Source organism: Oncorhynchus gorbuscha, linkage group LG02 (assembly GCF_021184085.1).
Source record: "Oncorhynchus gorbuscha isolate QuinsamMale2020 ecotype Even-year linkage group LG02, OgorEven_v1.0, whole genome shotgun sequence".
Classification (NCBI taxonomy): Eukaryota; Metazoa; Chordata; class Actinopteri; order Salmoniformes; family Salmonidae; genus Oncorhynchus; species Oncorhynchus gorbuscha.
The window spans coordinates 82091860-82113116 of record NC_060174.1 but is presented as its reverse complement, the minus strand read 5'-3'; the positions used below and the strand labels follow the sequence as shown (position 1 = coordinate 82113116).

General features: G+C 43.1%; 2 protein-coding genes across 6 annotated transcripts in view; one reads left to right on the top strand and one right to left on the bottom strand.

Moving 5' to 3' along the window:
- Window positions 1-99: 99 nt before the first annotated feature.
- arl10 (ADP-ribosylation factor-like 10) lies at window positions 100-4782 on the bottom strand. 2 transcript variants are annotated; one of them, XR_006831679.1, is made up of 5 exons: window positions 4454-4782; window positions 3369-3549; window positions 2827-3002; window positions 2211-2456; window positions 290-502 (listed from the first exon to the last, which is right to left on the bottom strand). XR_006831679.1 is itself a non-coding variant. In XM_046297393.1 (4 exons), exons 1-4 carry the CDS (start codon window positions 4589-4591, stop codon window positions 2289-2291), a joined length of 663 nt encoding a protein of 220 aa, XP_046153349.1. In that variant the 5' UTR covers window positions 4592-4782; the 3' UTR covers window positions 100-2288. The 2 variants fall into 2 exon arrangements, 1 of the variants encoding a protein (XP_046153349.1); XM_046297393.1 differs by having other exon boundaries at window positions 100-2456.
- A 476-nt stretch (window positions 4783-5258) lies between these two features.
- The window catches only part of LOC124010913 (protein KIBRA-like), a 39489-nt gene continuing 23490 nt past the window's right edge, over window positions 5259-21257 (top strand). Inside the window, exons 1-10 of one of the 4 annotated variants that reach the window (XM_046323720.1) lie at window positions 5262-5604; window positions 6176-6339; window positions 9025-9118; window positions 10389-10498; window positions 10708-10911; window positions 11345-11421; window positions 12332-12411; window positions 13490-13619; window positions 19501-19650; window positions 19880-19950. In XM_046323720.1, the coding sequence (XP_046179676.1) occupies window positions 6204-6339; window positions 9025-9118; window positions 10389-10498; window positions 10708-10911; window positions 11345-11421; window positions 12332-12411; window positions 13490-13619; window positions 19501-19650; window positions 19880-19950 (1052 nt within the window). In that variant the 5' untranslated portion in view covers window positions 5262-5604; window positions 6176-6203. Of the gene's footprint in view, window positions 6340-9024; window positions 9119-10388; window positions 10499-10707; window positions 10912-11344; window positions 11422-12331; window positions 12412-13489; window positions 13620-19500; window positions 19651-19879; window positions 19951-21257 lie in introns of all 4 variants that reach the window. The other 3 variants (XM_046323728.1, XM_046323711.1, XM_046323739.1) reach the window with 3 other exon arrangements.

The window sequence follows — 21257 nt, the reverse complement described above, 5'->3', positions numbered from 1 at the left end:
AGAGTTTGGAGTGTGACTGTTTGAGGTTGTGGACAGGTGTCTTTTATACTGATAAAAAGTTCAAACAGGTACCATTAATACAGGTAACGAGTGGAGGACAGAGGAGCCTCTTAAAGAAGTTGTTACAGACCTGTGAGAGCCAGAAATCTTGCTTGTTTGTAGGTGACCAAATACTTATTTTCCACCATAATTTGCAAATAAATTCATAAAAAAATCCTACAATGTGATTTTCTGGATTTGTTTTCTTCTCATTTTGTCTGTCATAGTTGAAGTGTACCTATGATAAATTACAGGCCTCATCTTTTTTTAAGTGGGAGAACTTGCACAACTGGTGGCTGACTAAATACTTTTTTTGCCCCACTGTATTTCACTGTTGCTGACTGCTAGCCAAAAAACAACTGACCACTGCCAGCTGTTGTGGTACCTGAATTTGCTTCATTCTGATTGGTCCAGAGATTCAAGAGCAACTTTTTGGGGTGAGGGGAATTGACAATCTGGAGATCTGGGAAAAAAATGCAGGATTATTCATATAGTGTATTAATGTCATATGCCCATCCCTATCAAGGAGGGGTTTTCCTCATCTAAATATGTTTGTGCACATCAGGTTTGAATAGACAAGTTGGAAATATCACATTCACAAGATTATACGGTGTACAGTATTTTGTATAGTGACTAGATTTACTGTCTCGGAAAACTATGTTTTCAACAAATGGGAAATGTCTCCAATCTAGCACTTGGTACATTGGATAAATTTGGTGAGATGTTGGACATGATATTCCATTAGGCTGACCAATAACCCTGAGCATTGCAGTTAAGAACCTTTTTAAAATAGTGTTTTATCAAGGCGGTCGGGAAACTGCATTCAGATGTCTGGAGTTGGCTTGTAGTGAAAATACCAACACATTAGCTGACCTATTTCAGTATGCTAGTCCTATCTGTTCTCGTCAATTATTTACAATCTCATTTCGGGGAGCAACCAAGTGCTTAATTGATGACTATTAAAGCATCTGGAATACCACACTGAGTACATACTATTGCCACTATTACGTTACTGTATCTGCTAAACTGAGCAGGTTGTATTCAAACTAACCTACATTGGCACCGAGTTGGAAAAAAAACAAGTCCGCAAAGTCAATTCTACATGTCAGATAAGGACTGCTCAGCAAAACGGCTTCCTGTTTAACCACAATACAAGGATATATAAGCCTACCTAAAGATTTGTTTCCTCCTTAGTAGTTTATGTATTGATTTGATGGGTCAGAGATGGCAAGGAAAATTGTCCTTCCCCCAACTGGGTCCTTAAAGGGCCTGATTTCTTTAAATTGTGGGTAACGTTATAATTTTAACAATCACATTTCAGTTTAACAGTCAAACGAAACATCAGGTGGTGCCACTGCAGTAGAAACATGGAATTACTGGTCATTGATAAGGTTTAAGATAAGATTAAAAGGTATGTTTTGAATAAAAGCGGGCTACAAAACTGCTTCCTATAAGTGAAAACATGCACATTAAAAAAAATTCCAACGTAGAGCATGAATTTCTCAGAACAAGTCATCTTAAAAACTGCACTCAGTTTACACCTATTAACATGGACTTGACTGCATCTTACCTACAATGAAATGTAACACAATCAAATGACTCATTTAAAGAGGATAAAATGCCATTTTGTGATTGACTGAATTGAGACTAGCTGACATGACATTGCCACAATAAGGAGCATTGAAGCTGTATTGTATTGACACTTATGCTACAATAAATGTAACAAGCTTCATGATTTGTAGCTAGATGCATGATCTACACTGAGTATACAAACCATTAAGAAAACCTTTTTCCATGACAGACTGTCACCTGTTAAATCCACTTCAGTGTAGATGCAGGGAAGGAGACGGGATTAATGATTTTTAAGCCTTGAGACAGATTGTGTATGTGTGCCAATCAGAGGATGAATGGGCAAGACAAAATATTTAAGTGCCTTTTGAATGGAGTATAGTAGTAGGTACCAGACGCACCGGTTTGAGTGTCAAGAACTGCAACATTGGGTTTTTTCACGCTCAAGTTTGCCATGTTGATGGTGTTCCTAATGTTTGGTATACTTTGTGTATATTGTTACTATTTAAGTGATTTAATGAAGTCCCTGACTCCCAGAGGGCCCTGAAGGATCTTCTCTAGTTCATAAGTATTCACACGCAGTCATTGCTACTTGTACTTACACACGGGCTCACCCATGGGCCTCTCCCCATCCCACCTGCATGGTCAACCCCCAGTTCAACTCATCCTGTCCTAGGGAATCAAACGAGCTGTAGGATCAGGTCTTGGAAGGCCTGCAGATTGCGGGAGACAATCAGGCCGTCTGAGCCCAGCTGGGCAGCCAGGAGGAACAACCTCCTATCGTCAGCCACCGCCCCCAGAGACAGGGCCTCATGGAGCTCCGACACACTCATGGCGTTGTGCTTGTCCTGGGGGGGGAAGAAGACACACAGGACGGACAGTGAAGTCTACTGCCGAGTCACTCTGGGTTTAATGAGCCTCTGTTGAAATTACTAAATTGTAAATAAGAGTTTGACAATCTAAGCATTGATGTATTTACAACACTGGTCATGACAGGCGTAATATCACATTTATAACAGTATTACAAATTCTTTATAAACACAGCTCAAGTGATGTGTAGCTAACATGTACACACTAGAGAACATACATTTATCCATGTCCAAGACACGTTGCCCACAGTAGGAACAACAAACGTGTTTCTATAGCAATGGAATAAGATTCCATTCGTTAGGTTGTCTGCCCAAAGACAGTATACGACAGCTCAATAGTCAAGGTCACCTGTTTGTTTCCCAGGACCACCACAGGAAGTTGTGAATCCAGTCTGAGTAGGCGATGCAGCTCAGCCTTGGCCTGTGGGAGACGTTTTCTGTCAGAGGAGTCAACCACGTACACCAGGACATGCGTCTTCCTCAGGTACTCGGTCCAGTACGTACGCAAATCCGCACCCCCTCCAACTAGAATACAGCAGACATAGGTAGGCTGGTTACTTGAGTGTTGCTAGGCAAAAAGGTAGATGTATGAACTTGTGTTGTATACCTTGTTTGTCACACTACAAAAGGGCTAAATTAATTATTCCACTGAAGAAAAGGTAAATGGTGTGTGTTGTCCAAACGTATGACTGAGTCTAAGCAAAGGCACATGATTATAATGCTTTTGGTAAGGCCACTGGTATTTCAAGGGCCAAACTGATAGCTTAAAATGTGACGTATTTTAAGGTCATAGAACCCCCTTAAAGCACTCTGCATGGAGTCTTACAGGCCAGTTGAATTGCACTGCAAGCATATGCAGGATTCTGGTGGTGTGCAAACTGCACAGCTTACTCTCAAGGAAATCCAGCTGACAGGCAGGGGCACTGAGGCTCATAAAGTTGAAGCCCCTGGTGGGGCGGCAGTGCCCTCTCTTGCCCCCGTCTCCAGCTGTCAGCCCCTGCAGGATACTGCTCTTCCCAGCACCGTCTAGGCCAAGGACAAGCACCTGGCGCTTTCCACGCTCCTCGTGCTCCTGCTCAACACACACAGCAGGAGGTCATCAGAACACCTGTTCTCAACATCAGCAACATGAAGTTACCTTATCCCATGTTACTTTTTTCTCAAGTTACAGGTATAGATAATTGTTACTCCTGTAAAGTGACAGACTGCAATATGTTTTGTTTACATACAACAGCATTTTCACCATCTATCCCTGTAGGATTAACGGTGCACTATAGATAATGCTGCAATCACTTGCATTTTTGTGTGCAAAGCAGCTAGCAGCCTCTGTGACCCCCAAATCCCCAATAAGCTGTCTACTTGGCCCACAATAACTGCATAAGCTCTTTGACCACTATGTAATGTTGTAATGAAACAATTGTAGTTTCTACAAATGTTAGTTAAATCAGCTCAAAACCATCTCATTGGTTTGTGAGTAGCACTCTGTAGGCGAGTGACACAGTAACTGTAGCCTTATCTTGTCTCCTTGATTTAATGAATACCTTTGAAGCTCCTGAAAATCTTATTCGACAATTTCAGGTAATGTCCTATGTCCCTATAGGCTATATTCAGAGGAAATGTTTCTATAGGCAATTATTATTATGATAGTGATACTACTTTGGAATGATTTGAATATATAAAACAACAATTTCCTTCAACATGAAAATGACTATATTTTCTTGTTGCTCTCTTGGACCCTAAACCTGAATGATTCCCATTATGTGCGTCAATCGTTATCACAACCCATTATCATCTCCACCACCATGCAGTCAGATTGTCAATTCGATGCCACTGGCGCCTATAGAACTTTCACTGCTCTGGCACATAAAGAATCCGGCGATAAACCTTGAAAACTGTGCGTCTGGCCCACCGATGGCAACAGAGTCATAAACTTATGCCGACTGAACATTCCTAGATGGCAGAGAATAACAGTGTACCTCTTTTATCATGTAATATTCCGCTTCGGGAGACCATATTCGCCTTCTGTAGAAATAATTCAAGGCGATAAACAGCGCGGACCCGAAGGCAGCCACCGCTGCGGTGAGGGCGATGGATATGTGCCGAAGCAGAACCATGTGGCACTGCTTGAACGCCGTATAATGTCGTCTTCCTGGACACAGCAACCAAGAGCCAACGATGAACTGACCGAATGATTTCCACTGTAACCAGTGCACGTGATATCTCTTCCTTGTTTGTGTTGAAAAGAGCCCCGCCAGCGCCTTGTACCCTTCAATCCTTTGGATTCGTGACGGCAGTGTATGGGCTGGGCAACTGCTACTTGTGTGATGTGGATGAAGCCTCTGAGTTTCAATAATGTAATTGCAAAAGGGTATGTCGGTTCCCTTTTTTTTTAATGTTGCTAAATATTTGTGCCAAAATATTTCACATAAAGTGCATTGTACTACACATATTTTGTTTAACTTCGGACTGGAATTTATAATATTTAACGGCCTATAATGAATAAGACATTTCCAGTTGTGTTTGAAATGATTAAAATAAATATTTGTAACCTAGAGTGAACAGTGTCAAAAACTGTCCATGGGAGGGCGTCGTGCACTTGTCTCAGAAGTTTGCCTCATGAAGTAGGACTAACAAACACAAAGCAACATTTATCACCAAGCATGGTATTTAATTGTCTCGTGTGTGTCCGTCATTTATGACGTAAGCGTTACACATTATTGCACATTTAAAACCAGAAAAAAAACATTAATATTGTAGGAAACATTTGGTAGAATAAAATGTATGGCACAGGGCAGAGAAACACCTGTATGACGTCATTCAACAGCATCGCGAGCCTTCACGACCGACCGCGGCAAGCAGTACTCTGGAGGAGAGACTGCTGCCCCTTTAAGTAACAAACGATTACAAGTAAACAACTTCAATGAGGATTTATTGGCATTTTGCAGGAACATTTACCGTGAATGTGAAGATAACTGCATCTCAATTCTGTGGAACGGGGTAATTTTTGGTTAGCGCACGAGAGGGTTACTTGCTAGCTGACTGGTTAGCATCGTTCTCGCTAACTAAACATGGTGGCCAGTGAACGAAAAGAGCTCTAAAATATTTAAGAAAAGCTTAATGTTGAATGGTGAGACATTGTTGTAACCTTTTTACACATACTAAAAATCTTGGCTGGATTTGCAGACTTCAAATGCACTTTTCGGTTAATCTGAATATCCCAAAAGGAGTCAAGCTGCCCCGACATAATTGCCATGCATTGGACAACCCGTTTGAAAAGTTATAATTAACGTTACGTTTTCGTTATGTTCTACAATGTATTATATATAGACTAACACAAACCTTGAACAACGATTTCAAATGCACATTAGGATTTCTCTCGTGGAACACCACTCTCTCAATTCCAATGTGACCATGGTTGTAACATTGTTACTGAGCTGAGATAACGGCTACAAAATAACCTTTTTATTCTGCAGAGAAATCATTTGCTCATCTGTACTGGAAATATTGTTTCATTAAGGAAATTACCACTGTTTGGCAAACATTTCTACTCGTACTGAGAACATGCACTGCGAGACGTTATGGATTATCACGTAGTCCGACACGCACACAATCCAGAATTTGGGAATTGGAACCAAGTGATGGTTTTCGGATTTGGGATTTTAAGATGCTTCACACAAGACATTGTTTACCTTCAATAGAATTTAGAGGACTTGCAGAGAAAATTACATGGAGACTCGTCTGACATGCCAAGGAAGGAGTTACCACTACCAGAGGGTTGGGAAGAAGCCCGGGATTTTGACGGGAAAGTCTACTTTATCGACCACATCAAACACGCTACTAGTTGGATTGATCCAAGAGACAGGTATGGTATTATATTGGGGGGGGGGGGGGGGTTTCTCAAACCGTTGATGTACAGGTATTTTGGTGAGTTTATCCACTGTTGCTTGATGGAACAGAGATGGACAGTATTTATGTTACATGTTTTTGAACTAAGTATTTCAATTACTTTAGAGTATTTTGTGTAATTTGTATTTCACTGGCCTGAATGCAATGCATTTTGTATTAAATTACACAATTTCAAAATACTTTTCTATACCATTTTTATAGCAGCTATCACCCCAAATTTACTCCATTGGTGTCAAGTGTGATGACACTATGTTGTGATAAAAGCATCTGCTATATATATCACAAATGTTATGTGAAAATGAACACTTGCAAAGCACACTGGATATTATTCTAATGATCTTTGTCCCCAAACAAGGCCACATTTTATTACAATACAAATTATTCGGACAATACACCTTTGTGCCAATTTTGATTACATTTGGTTTAGTGGGTATTAACGGAACATAGAGTGGACCCCATTTACAGTACAAAGCATGCAGTGCTTAGAAGGACGTCACGAGAGGGAAATGAATTTGTACAGAAACACACTCAACCATAGACTGGAACTAATATCATTTTACCAGTTGAGTCCCCCCAGACTTTGACACAAAATCTCTTTAAAAGCTTAATTCTGGAATGCTTGAGATTATGGGAGTTTTTATGGTTTTATTATGCTTTGTTTTAGGATAAGGATAGGCTTTAATATTATATTGCAAGATTTGAAAATAGGCTTTGTGTCAAAAGCCAGTCCTGTTTTCCCTTGGTTGCCGTCATTATTGCAGTCCTCATTATAAGACCAAGAACATGACAGACACAAGGCCACCAATCTGCCCACCTCCCTGGTGAATTGCCACAGGTTGGCTTGGTAGAAGCAAGAACAAGATGGCAAGAACAAACCTTTAACAGACATTCCTAAAACGCACAGCTGAGGAGGGTTGAGCACAGAGGCTGGTAAAGTAAAGACTGATGATTTAAAATCCCTTTCACTGCTTGCCAAGGTGCACAGGATCAAAATGCAGCATGAGGCCCTGAAAACTTGCAACTAGCATGTGGAAACCAGTGTCAGTACCAGAATGGATTCATGTATAACCTCTCCATTTCTGGAGTCATGCATGCATTTCTTTACAACAATGACAACAATGGGAGGCGAGGGGTTAAGTCAAGTGAGGAACATAGACCCTTTACAGTGACAGGCTGTCTACTGTACTTCATAGGCCCATCTCCTAAACTGTTCACTGGTCTGTTGGGGCACAGCAGAATGACGCCAGCCCAGAATACTAAAACTGAGATGAGCCAGTCATTCTCAAATTAGTGGACTCGGACTGAAATAACCTGACATCCATACTGGCCCAAAACTGTCATTGGACTTTCACATCTCTTTCCACTGCAGTTAAGCACTAGGACATTACTGTAGCCTTGCTAAGAAACAGCTGATGCAGAGTTATGTTTTTATTTTATGTTTACCTTTATTTAACTAGTCAAGTCAGTTAAGAACACATTCTTATTTTCAATGATGGCCTAGGATCCACAGCCTAGGAAGACAGCCTAGCATCCTAGGAACAGCGGGTTAACTGCCTTGTTCAGAGGCAGAACAACATTTTTTTTTTACCTTGTCAGTTTGGGGATTCGATCTTGCAATCTTTCAGTTACAAGACCAACGCTCTAACCACTAGGCTACCTGCTGCCTCCTGATCATGATAATGAATTCCCATTAGACTGGGCAGCCCTATTGGTGGAAAATGTGCTGCCTCAAACTCATTTTTATTGGCTGGACCTAGCTACCCAGTGGGTGGTTCTGGCTCCCAATATACTAATTTCCTTATATGAACTGTAACTCAGTGAAATCTTTCTAAATGTTGTATGTTGCGTTTTATATATTTTTTTCAGTATGCATGCATACATGCATCTAATGAGCCCCTGCCATGTCAGTATCTCTTGGCTGCATTCGCATACCTCAGCCAGCCATATTGTTTATCCACCCTCATGGTGACGCACCCAACCCATTCTGTCAGGTGAATGGAATGTTATCTCCCAGATACTGAGCCGTTGCCAGGGGGGAGCTGAAGCAACTAGCAGCTCTACTTTATTGTTGGACCTTGAGCGCTATGAAATGTAGGTTGGAGCCTCATAAATTTGACTTGAGGAATGTATAGTGCTTTGACTGAAAGTCTCTGACTCAGTTATGCTCCCGCATGTTTGCATTCGGCTGCACGCTTTGTTGCTTTGCGTTAGGGCATGGGCCAGGGTGTTTGACTTTGTTTGCGAACCTGCCTATTGTTTTTCACCACCGACATTCACTCAACTAACTTGTAATACTGCTGCTCACCAGGAAATGCCAGACCCCGGTCTTTGTGTGAAACACTTAGCTAGAGGTTAAACCTGTAGAATCATCAACTAGGGCCTCAGAAAGCCGCTCTCGCTATATAGGCCCACAACCAGTATTGTAAGGATCTCACACAGTTCAACAAAAATAGAATGTTGATCAACCCTGCCCTCCAGGGGAGTGCTTTCCTAATGTGTGGTTATGGCTGGTCTTTCCTGGATCACACAGGTTATGGATAACGCTGTAAAGAAACATAATTTATTTTATCTTGTGGTTCACAAAAGACAATTATAGTAGTCTTAGGTGTGTCACTCACTACCTAAAAATGTGTTATTTAAGATTCTTCACCGTCTGAAGAGATGAAGAGATGTCTAGCCTGGTGTCGTCCTCTTCAGACAGACTGGAAGAGGTCTTGCATTCCAATGAACAACCAGTGAGTGCCTCACGCTATGCTCTGGGCCTAATTAAAGCCCTCTGGTTTGTCGAATGAGACAGTGAGTCAGCTGTACTCGTAGGGAAATGATGATGAGTTGGGCCATCAGCTCAGAGTGATTTAAGGGTTGGATTTGCAGGGGTGAGAGGACAGCTACAGTGGAATTAATCAAATAATATGATGCGCACACGGTCTCTCAAAGGACCCTGCAGCAGCAGCCAGCTTTTGGGGGATATGTGTTTGTTTTCAACAAAGCCTTTTCCTCTGAGAGATACATTTAGAACGGGGCTAAGGGGGTCTTTGCAGGCCCTTTTTAATTATTCATAAAGTGAAAAAGGAACCTGTTCGGTTTCACCCTGAACAAAAGGCTCTGTGAGGATGGTAATATCTTCAGTCTGCAGAAAAGAGTTTCCAAAGGCTTCCAAAAGGGTTCTTCGGATGTCGCCATAGGAGAACACTTTTGGGTTCCAGGGAGAACCCTCTTGTGGAAGGGTTCTACCTGGAACCAAAAGGGTTCTACCTAAGGGGACAGCCGAATAACCCCTTTAGGTTCTAGATAACACCTATTTTCCTAAAAGTGTACATGCCGGCTTTGTCGCTGATAACTCTGTCAAAAATGTTAACATTAGCATAATTTGTATTCTGTCCTTTAGCACAGGGTTTTATATTATAGGAGCTATGCGAATAATTAGGATTCAATTGTGATCCTGGTTGTGCCAAGTTAGAGCAGCATGGAAAAGACAATCGTAGCCTATCCAAATCAGCTAATGTAAAGACCCAGAGAGGCTGATTTTTGGACCGTTACTCAGCAAATAGGCCCCTTCACTTTTTTAGTTAGCACATTGGTCCTGTTGGTGAGTGCTTTGAGGTGCTTTGTGTGTGGTGGCCACTGAGGTCCTCCTGGATCTCCTGTGATCCAGAACTCTGGCCTTGTGTTGGAAGGCCTGGATTGGTTGCCTCAGAAACCTCCAGGCGATGTGTTAACGCTACTTGTGGAATGCCAGGCCCCAGCTTCCGGCTATTGTGCTTTGCAAGCCAGAGGTGAATAGCGACCCATTCTAACTAGACCCCCCCCCTATTAGAGAGGGACACACACACACAGCAATGGTGGTAGCCCCCCCCCCCCCCCCCCGTGACAACCAAATTATCTATCTTGACATATACTCTGGATGGCCCACTATCTTGGCATGGTCATCCTGATTTTACTTTTGCTGTGACACCTCTCTAATTTTTACCATCAGTTGACTGTTTATTGTGTGTGATTTTTCAGGCAGACTAAACCTCTGACATTTGCTGACTGCATTGGAGATGAGCTGCCTGTGGGTTGGGAGGAGGCCTACGACCCCAATGTCGGGGCCTACTATGTGGATCATAACACAAGTGAGTCCAGATCTACAATATTCCATAACTAAAGCTTCCTGCACCCATATTCATCACACATTTGTGGGAAAAACATGACCGGTCAAATCATGATCCAAAATTGTGATTAGCAAAAAATATTATCACATCCATTCTTGTTTCTTATGTTCTGTCTCCCTGTCCTCTCCAATTGATCCGTCTTTCCTCATCCCCTTCTCTTCCCCCATCAGAGAGCACTCAGCTGGAGGACCCGCGGGCCCAGTGGCAGCGGGAGCAGGAGTTCATGCTGCGGGAATACCTGGACGTGGCCAAGGACGCGCTGAGTGCTCAGAAGGAGATTTACCAGGTGAAGGAGCAGCGACTGCGCCTGGCCCAGCAAGAGTACCTCCAGCTCAACAACGCCTGGAGGGACAGGTCCACCTCCCAGACCAGCTGTAAGGACCGGGACAAGCCAGGGGAGACAGGGTTATTGGGTGACCGAAGGGGCTAGGTGGCAATGTGGAAGAGAACTAGGGTGGTAGGGGTAGTCTTTTATAAGACCAGTCTTTTAGTCTTCTGAGTGATGCAAAGCATTTGACATTTCTGTTGGGTAGGTGCAAATAAATTTGATCATAGAATTGCAGCTCATCATAGTTTACTCAAGTTGTCAGTTATAAAACATTTAAAATAAACTTTTAATACACGCTACAATACTTAACTTGACTCCATTCCTAAGCCTAATCCTCTGTTGTTCCTCAGACTTGAAGTGGTGATTTAAAGTACTTTGATAATACGTAGGGAATTGATGAGAAGGGCCTTGAAGTTGAATAAAGCAATGTAGTGGATTAGATAACGCCCTGGCTCACCCTCTCATCTTATCTCCCGCAGTGAATTCCAGATCATCCTCCAGCAGTAAATATGACCCAGAAATCCTCAAAGCCGAGATTGTCACTTCCAAAAGTAGGGTAAGAAACCACTCTTTCAAGTTTGTCACGTTCACAAGTACAATGAAATGCCTTTGTTGCATGCGCTTTCCCAACAATGCAGTAATCAATATCAGTAGTACTATAAAACATTTTTGTAAGCAGTACAAAAACACTGTTTTTTTACACCGTCTCTGTACTTTTTTTATGGCCTGCATTACTTGTGTTCAGTCACATTAGGAATGGATGTGTATACCCATATGTTCTTAAGTCTTCTGTTGGGGCTGAATTCTCATCCCTAAGCAGACATTAGTGCATGAAATAGGCTTAGTCCAACGGGCTGTTGCTAAGTGACTGAGTGTCCAACTCTCTTTCTCATTGTAAAGGAGGAATGTGTGTAAGTGACATCTTTGTCTGAGAACTGCACCCAGGCCTGCATCCCAAATGCCACTTTATTCCCTATATAGTGTACTACTTTTGACCAGGGACCATAGGACTCTGGTCAAAAGCAGTGTACTACATAGGGTACAATTTTGGGACGCTTCCCAGAGCTGCCAGTTGGTGTTGCGTAACAGTAATACACTGTTGGATTATTTGTCGATTCCCCCCCCACATTTCATAAAAGTACAATAAGCAAATGTTTTGTTTTAATCATATCATATTTAATCATATTAGATACGATCAGGTGCATTATCAGTTATATCCTAATTATTTTTCTGCAAGGAACAAACACGATCGGTTCTATTTGAATCAGCTGTTCCCAAATATAGCCAAATAATCAATTGTATTGCAACTGGACATTTTTTATTTCAGTAAATGTATACTGTGTGTTTCTCTCAGGTGACTATGCTGAATAGAATATGATCATATTCCCAGTAATCAATAGTATTTTGACCTGGACATTTTTCATTTCAGTGAAATAACTATAGTCCTGTGTGTTTGTCTCCTTTAGGTGAATAAGCTGAAGAGAGACCTAGCCTGCATGAAACAAGAGTTGCAGTACAAAGAGCAGGGCTTTGAAACGCTGAAAGAGTAAGTGCAACCCAACCTCGTTACACAATCACACTTCATAGTAGTAGGCTTCTGCTTTTTCCATACAGTTGCAGAAAAATTCCAGTTGTCAACACATCAACAACCTCGAGGCCCTCACATCTCACTATAGTCGAAATGGCAACTCGCTGCCATTTACATAGACAGTGATTCCAATTGTAATTTCAAGCATGACCTTCAAAAGGGTCAAATATCCCTATTTTTGCATGCGAAACACAATTCTCTTGGAGTGCCTGATGTGTTTGCTTCTACAATGTGTCTTGTGGAAAAAGCTGTGTCCTGGCTCATTTCTGTGATGTTTGTTTTTGTAAATCAATGACAAGATACATAGTGGTTCTATTGGATTCCAATCCATTCTTCTGTGACCTTCATTTGATATCAAAGACATTTACCAACCCTCATGAAACAACAATAATATACTAACACACTAACATCCTATGTCAGTCCTAAACTCTCCTTTCCCAAAGAAAATACCTTAGGATCTTTATAACATAAGACTGAAATAGAATAAGAGGATCTATTCTAACAGCCAGGTGGAAAAGGCTTACAGAGGCTTCATTTGTTCTAGTTCTCCTTGGCCTGTAATGGAGGAGTGCTGCTCCCCTCCCTCGCATGCACCCTCCCGCCCTCCTTTGCTCTTGTAAGAATGTGGAAAGACCTGTTGTTCTGCTGCACACATGACTTGCTGATGACTGGCTTTACATATATGCTGCTGCCGCCATTAATGGATGGTCTCTCTCCCTGTGTCGCTGACGGGCTCTTTCCTCTCCCTCTACACCTGTGGCCCTTTAAATCCAGTTTGACTCCTGTAATTGATCCATAGTTTCTTATTGGTCACTCCTGACTAGATTAGATCAGGATGGTTTGAAAGTGGCACAGTAGGATTATCATAATGAAAATGAAACGTGTTTTTGTAAACAACATCCCTCTTCAACAAACTATAGAATAATAATCTGAGAGCAAAAATGTACAACTCAGATAGTACACCTGAAGATGTGCTATTTCAAGACTGTTTAATAAGTCACTCTCTGATTTGTTTCCACCGTGTGCCTCCCTCCAGGATCAACCACAAGGTGTCCAGCGTGCCTTACGGTGTCAAGCTTCACGATGAGCAGGCCACCCTGAACGAGGTCAAGTCCATCCGGGACGCCATCAGCTCCGGGGAGAAGGAGAAACAGGAGCTCATGCAGGTAAGCAGGGACGGTACCACCTGTATATAGCCACCACTACTGTTATTTTCACTAATTTCTTTCTTTACCAGTCTATTGTTTACCTAATACCTTTTTTATTTTTTTTATTTAAACTGCACTGTTGGTTAGGGCTTGTAAGTAAGCATTTCACTATAAGGTCTACACGTGTTGTATTTGCTGCACGTGACAAATAAACATTGATTTGATGGGAGGAGTGGGGGATGAGGGAGGGAGAGGGGTTGGTGAATGGATAAGATGGGATGTCGGTCAGGTGTTGTGTGCAGAGAGAAACCCAGCAAAAAAAGAAACGTCCCCTTTTCAGGACCCTGGCCAAAGATAATTCGTAAAGATCCAAATAACTTCACAGTTTCCCATGCTTGTTCAATGAACTATAAACAATGAATGAACATGCACCTGTGGAACGGTCGTTAAGACACAAACAGCTTACAGACGGTAGGCAATTAAGGTCACAGTTATGAAAACTTAGGACACTGAAGAGGCTTTTCTACTGACTCTGAAAAACATCAAAAGAATGATGCCCAGGGTCCCTGCTCATCTGTGTGAATGTGCCTTAGGCATGCTGCAAGGAGGCATGAGGACTGCAGATGTGGCCAGGGCAATAAATTGCAATGTCCGTACTGTGAGACGCCTAAGACGGCACTACAGGACGGACAGCTGATCGTCCTCAGTGGCAGACCACGTGTAACAACACCGGAACAGGATCGGTACGTCTAAACATCACACCTGCGGGACGGGTACAGGATGGCAGCAATGACTGCCCGAGTTACACCAGGAACGCACAATCTCTCAGTCTCTGGTAGACGGATACCTCTTCATCTCACACTGCTCAGTTTTCCCTCCGCTGGGGCATCACCCTCCCTCTTTTCCTCTGTCCCCTGCAACTTCTCCGTCTCCCCCTGCGTCCCCTCGGCAGACGAACAGACTCATACATATTCCTGCCATGACTTTGCTGCTCAGTCAATGATGCACCAGCAGGCTGAGACTTAGAAGCTGAGACAGAGGAGTGTGTGGGTGGTATTCGCCTGCCTACTACATGCTCCCAGCTCCGCTTAGGAAATGTGGGGTGAGACGTGTGTGTGTATATATATATACACACACACATGCCCCGTTTTTAATCTTGGTGGCAGCAGCTGTAGAAAACAACAAAGTGTTTGTTAGTAGGGGCTGGGTTGTGTTTAATAATGCATAGCCCCTATGATCCCCCTGGGATAGCCCCCCCCCACTGGGATGCCTCACCTCCCTAGCCTTCTGCCACTGACAGTTCAGTTGTATGTGTGTTGGCTTTGCAGTGTCTGTCTGACTGCAGTGTGTGAGTACGTTTACATGATCATATAATTAGGTAATAAACTGATTGTGGCAGTAGACGAATTATGGCATTAGTCATGTAAACACCTTACTTTGCTTATCTTAATCGGCGTATGGTCATATTTTAAGTAAGCATATGCAGATTAAAACACCTGATTTTCTGAGCAATCTTTCAAACGCCTTAATCAGCGTGAAAGCGGTGTATTTGATCTGCACATGTTCTAGCACGAACTTCCTCCTTTTGCACGACCAACGTGATTTCAGAAGAACAAAGTGTGCATCTATAGAAATTGGTTTCACATATAAACTTTACACTACATGGCCTAAAGTATGTGGAAACCCCTTCAAATTATTGGATTCTGTTATTTCAGCCACATCCCTTACTGACAAGTGTAAAAAAAAAAAAAAATTGAGCACACAGCCATGAAATCCTCATAGACAAACATTGTCAGTAGAATGGCCTGTACCGAAGAGCTCAGTGGCTTTCAACGTGGCATCGTCATAGGATGCCACCTTTCCAACAAGTCATTTGGTCAAATTTCTGCCCAGCTAGAGCTACCCTGGTCAACTGTAAGTGCTGTTATTGTGAAGTGGAAACGGCTAGGAGCGGGACCTCCAAATGCTGAAGCGCAAAGCGCGTAAAAATCTTCTGTCCTCTGCAACACTCCCTACTGAGTTCCAAACTGCATCTGGAAGCAACGTCAGTAGAAGAACTGTTCATCGGGAGCTTCATGAAATGGGTTTCCATGCGGAATGCCAAGTGTCGGCTGGAATTGTGTAAAGCTCCGTTGGCCTCTGGAGCAGTGGAAACACGTTCTCTGAAGTGATTAATTACGCTCCACCATCTGCCAGTCCGACGGACGAATCTGGGTTTGGCGGATGCCAGGAGAACACTACCTGCCCGAAATGCATAGTGCCAACTGTAAAGTTTGGTGGAGGAGGAATAATGCTCTGGGGCTGTTTTTCATGCTTAGTTCCAGTGAAGGGAAATCTAGACGATTCTGTGCTTCCAACTTTGTGGCAATAGTTTGGGGAAGGCCCTTTCCTATTTCAGCATGACCGTACCCCTGTGCACAAAGCGAGATGAATAAAGAAATGGTTTGTCGAGATCTGTGTGGAAGAACTTGACTGGCTTGCACAGAGCCCTGGCCTCAACCCCATCAAACACCTTTGGGATGAAATGGAGTTTCGACTGCGAGCCTGGCCTACTCGCCCAACATCAGTGCCCGACCTCACTATGCTTTTGTGGCTGTGTGGAAGCAAGTCCCCACAGCAATGTTCCAATATCTAGTGGAAAGCCTTCCTAGAAGAGTGGAGGCTGTTACGCAGCAAATGGGGGACCAACTACATATTCATGTCCATGATTTTGGATTGAGATGTTTGTCGAGCAGGTGTCCACATACGTCTGGTGATGTAGAGCATACGTTACCTTCGGAAAGTATTCAGACCCCTTTACTTTTCAACATTTTGTTTGTTACAGCCTTATTCTAAAATGGATTTAAATGTTTTTCCTCAGCAATCTACACACAATACCCTATAATGACTAAGCAAAAACTGGTTTGTATATATTTTGCAAATGTCAAAAAAAAATAAACATATAAATAAGGTATAAGTATTCAGACCCTTTTCTATGAAACTCAAAATTGAACTCCGGTGCATCCTGTTTCCATTGATCATCCTTGATGTTTCTACAACTTGATTGGAGTCCACCTGTGCTAAATTCAATTGATTGGACATGATTTAGAAAGGCACACACCTCTCTATGTAAGGTCCCACAGTTGACAGTGCATGTCAGAGCAAAAACCAAGCCTTGAGGTCAAAGGAATTGTCCGTAGAGCTTTGAGAAATGATTGTGTCGAGGCACAGATCTGGGGAAGGGTACCAAAACATGTCTGCAGCGTTGAAGGTCCCCAAGAACACAGTGGCCTCCATCAGTCTTAAATAAAACTAGTTTGGAACCACCAAGACTCTTCCTAGAGCTGGCCGCCTGGCCAAACTGAGCAAAGACATTGGTCAGGGAGGTGACCAAGAATCTGATGGTCACTGATAGAGCTCTAGAGTTCCTCCTGTGGAGATGGTTGTCCTTCTGGAAGTTTCTCCCATCTCTGCAGCACTCACCAATCAGGCCTTTAAGGTAGAGTGGCCAGATGGAAGCCACCTCTTCAGTAAAAGACAGCCCGCTTGGAGTTTGCCAAAAGGCACCTAAAGACTCCCAGACCATGAGAAACAAGACTCTCTGGCCTGATGAAACCAGTATTGAACTCTTTGGCCTGTATTCCAAGCTTTACATCTGGAGGAAACCAGGCACCATCCCTACGGTGAAGCATGATGGTAGCAGCATCATGCTCTGGGGATGTTTTTCATCGGCAGGGACTGGGAGACTAGTCCAGGATCGAGGGTAAGTTGAACTGCGCAAAGTACAGAGAGATCCTTGATGAAAACCTGCTCCAGAGTTCTCAGGACCTCCGACTGGAGCGAAGGTTCACGTTCAAACAGGACAACGACCCTAAGCACACTGCCAAGACCACACACTCAAGGACATTCAGTCTCCTTGAGTGGCCCAACCAGGGCCCGGACTTGAACCCGATCGAACATCTCTGGAGAGACCTGAAAAGTGCTTCAACAAAGTACTGAGTAAAGGGTCTGAAGACTTATGTAAATGTGTTATTTCAGTTTTAAGTTTGTAATAAATTAGCAAAATGTTCAAAAATCTGTTTTTGCTTGTCATTATGGAGTATTGTGTAGATTTGATGAGGGGGGAAAAAACTATGCATTTTAGAATAAGGCTGTTACAAAATGTGGAAAATTTAAGAGGTCTGAATACATTCCAATGGCACTGTATGTCCGAACTCGGAATCAAATAGGCGCCACAAAAAAAACATGGTCACTGTGGTAGAACGTTTATTTTGATTGGCTATTTTCGGCATTTATCGAAGTCCCATAAGGTAGACTGATGAACGTTGTGTGTGTATAAATCTATCTTTGTGGAACAAAAATGCAACATGCAACAATTTGGAATGATTTTACTGAGTTACAGTTCATATAAGGAAATCGGGCAATTGAAATAAATTTCACATGATTGGCTGGTCTCAGTCAATGTTGCAGGTGAAGAAGCCGGCTGTGGAGGTCCTGGGCTGGCGAGGTGGTCTGCGGTTGTGATGCCGGTTGGACTTTATGCCAAATTCTCTTAATGACGGAGTCAGGTTATGGTAGAGAAATTAACATTCAATTCCCTGGCAACAGCTCTAGTGGACATTCCTGCAGTCAGCATGCCAATTTCACACTCCCTCAACTTGAGTTGTCTGTGGCATTGTGTTGTGTGACAAATCTGTACATTTTAGAGTGGCCTTTTCTTGTCCCCAGCTCAAGTTCACCTGTGTAATGATCATGCTGTTTAATCAGCTTCTTGATATGCCACACCTGTCAGGTGGTTGGATTATTTTGACAAGAAGAAATGCTCACTAAAAGGGATGTAAACACATTTGTTTTTTGAGAAATAAGCAATTTGTGAGTATGGACAAGTTCTGGGATCTTTAATTTCAGCTCATGAGACAAACATTTTACATGTTGCTTATATTTCAGTGTATTATTCTGACCATTCACAATCGTATCATTGTGCATGTAACTGTACTCTATGAAGCCTGCCCTACTCAGTCAGCATTGTGTCCAAGGCGAGCCTCGGTGGCCGTCTTCTTTGCTGTTTCTACTTGTTTACAATAGTCAAGATAAGGTTTATTCCACTCCATGCTTCAGTGCTGAGCCATGTATGAAATCTATCAACCTTAAAGTCCAGCACAGCTTTAAAAGTAGGTTACTGTTTTTGGCCACTGTTGCGAAAAGGTTTCCCATTTCAAAAACACATCTTTATGCAATGTACAGTACTCGTCTACAAGTATCTGCCAAAATATTGAAACGCATGAGTATTTGGGGGAAACGAAGTTTATTGAAAACAGGTGCTTCCACACAGGTGTGGTTCCTGAAATAATTAAGAAATTAACATCCCATCATGCTTAGGGTCATGTATAAAAATCTAGGGCAGGCCATTATTTTGGGTACCATGGTTATGCCCCCATAGCATGACAATGCCTCCATCCACAGGGCACTGAATGGTTTGATAAATATGAAAATGATGTATGCCATGTCAGTCACCAGGCTTCAACCCAATTGAACATTTTGAAGTGGCGACTGAGACAGTGTTTTGCAGCACCATTAACACAACACCAAGTTATGGAATGTATTGTGGAAGAATGGTGTCGCATCCCTACAATAGAGTTCCAGACCCTAAATCTAAACCAGTGCATTGAAACTGTTCTGGTTCATGGTGGCCCAACACCATATTAAGACACTTTTTATATGTTGGTGTTTCCTTTTAGACAGAGATAAAGTTAACTGCCTATCTCTATGATGATGATATGTGTTATAGATTTATACCATAGGATAGGAGCTTTGTGGATGTAAAGACACGCAGCAAAGGACATAAAACATACTATTCCATTTTGATTTCACTATCTCTGATTTTGTTAAGCCTGTATGTGTCGGTCTCCTCTCCCTGTAGAAACTAGCAGTGCTTAAGGATGGCTTCCAGTTGGACTCGGTGGGTTCTCAGTCTGACCTGTGGGGCAGCAGCCCCTCCCTGGCCAACTCTGAGCTGTACATCCCCCGCCTCTACTCCGAAGCCGGATCCCAGACCAACATACCTGCTGAGGTGAGCGGGGGGGGGGGTCTGTTCAGTTGGCACGGAAGACAATAGACTGAAATTGTGAGGGAATACCTGGACTTGTCCAATAGGAAATGCTTTGTTTTAATGTTTCCGTCTCAAAATGTTTCCCTTTGGTGTGCCCTAATGAACAGGAATAAGGTTACAATGCACTGGTTGCATCACTAATTGATCAGAATGTAGCTTTGTCACACACCTTGATTTTTGTTTGATATAGTTTGTGACCAACACCAACAACTTGGCAGAGAAGGTGCGACTGAGCCTGAAGTATGAAGAAGCAAATAGAAGGTAACTTGTGTAACCCAGATGACTCATTCTCAACACAACCCATCAGTCTATATATAAACTCAGCAAAAAAAGTAACGTCCTCTTACTGTCAACTGTGTTTATTTTCAGAAAACTTAACATGTGTAAATATTTGTATGAACATAAGATTCAACAACTGAGACAAATGGAACAAGTTCCAAAGACATGTGACTAACAGAAATGGAATAACGTGTCCCTGAACAAAGGGGGGTCAAAATCAAAAGTAATAGTCAGTATCTGGTGTGGCCACCAGCTGCAGTAAGTACTGCAGTGCATCTCCTCCTCAAGTACTGCACCAGATTTGCCAGTTCTTGCTGTGAGATGTTACCCCACTTTTCCACCAAGGCACCTGCAAGTTCCCAGACATTTCTGGGTGGAATTGCCCTAGCCCTTACCCTCCGATCCAACAGGTCCCAGACGTGCTCAATGGGATTGAGATCCGGGTTCTTCGCTGGCCATGGCAGAATACTGACATTCCTGTCTTACAGGAAATCACGCACCGAACGAGCAGTATGGCTGGTGGCATTGTCATGCTGGAGGGTCATGTCAGGATGAGCCTGCAGGAAGGGTACCACATGAGGGAGGTGGATGCAACTTCCCTGCAACGCACAGCTTTGAGATTGCCTGCAATGACAACAAGCTCAGTCCGATGATGCTGTGCCACATCGCCCAGGACCATCATAGACCCTCCACCTCCAAATCGTTCAGGCCTCGGTGTAACGCTCATTCCTTCGACGATAAACGCAAATCCGACCATTACCCCTGGTGAGACAAAACCGCACCTTGTCAGTAAAGAGCACTTTTTGCCAGTCCTGACTGGTCCAGCGACGGTGGGTTTGTGCACATAGGCGACATTGTAGCCAGTGATGTCTGATGAGGACCTGCATTGCAACAGGCCTACAAGCCCTCAGTCCACCCTCTCTCAGCCTATTGCGGACAGTCTGGGCATTGATAAAGGGATTGTGAGTGCCTGGTGTAACTCGTGCAGTTGTTGTTGCCATCCTGTACCTGTCCCGCAGGTGTGATGTTTGGATGTACTGATCATGTGCAGGTGTTGTTACATGTGGTCTGCCACTGCGAGGAAGATCAGCTGTCCATCCTGTCTCCCTGTAGTGCTGTCTTAGGTGTCTCACAGTACGGACATTGCAAGGTATTGCCCTGGCCACATCTGCAGTCCTCATGCCTCCTTGCAGCATGCCTAAGGCACGTTCACACAGATGAGCAGGGACCCTGGGCATCTTTCTTTTGGTGTTTTTCAGAGTCAGTAGAAAGGCCTCTTTAGTGTCCCA

What these genes read in the sequence shown, in the direction of transcription:
- arl10 (XM_046297393.1), bottom strand. Translation starts at nt 4,591, where the DNA reads ATGGTTCTGCTTCGGCACATATCCATCGCCCTCACCGCAGCGGTGGCT. An exon ending in TCAGCTGGATTTCCTTGAGA is followed by an intron (nt 3,003 to 3,368) that starts GTAAGCTGTGCA and finishes GCTGTATTCTAG; the next exon opens with TTGGAGGGGGTGCGGATTTG. An exon ending in TGGTCCTGGGAAACAAACAG is followed by an intron (nt 2,457 to 2,826) that starts GTGACCTTGACT and finishes TTCCCCCCCCAG; the next exon opens with GACAAGCACAACGCCATGAG.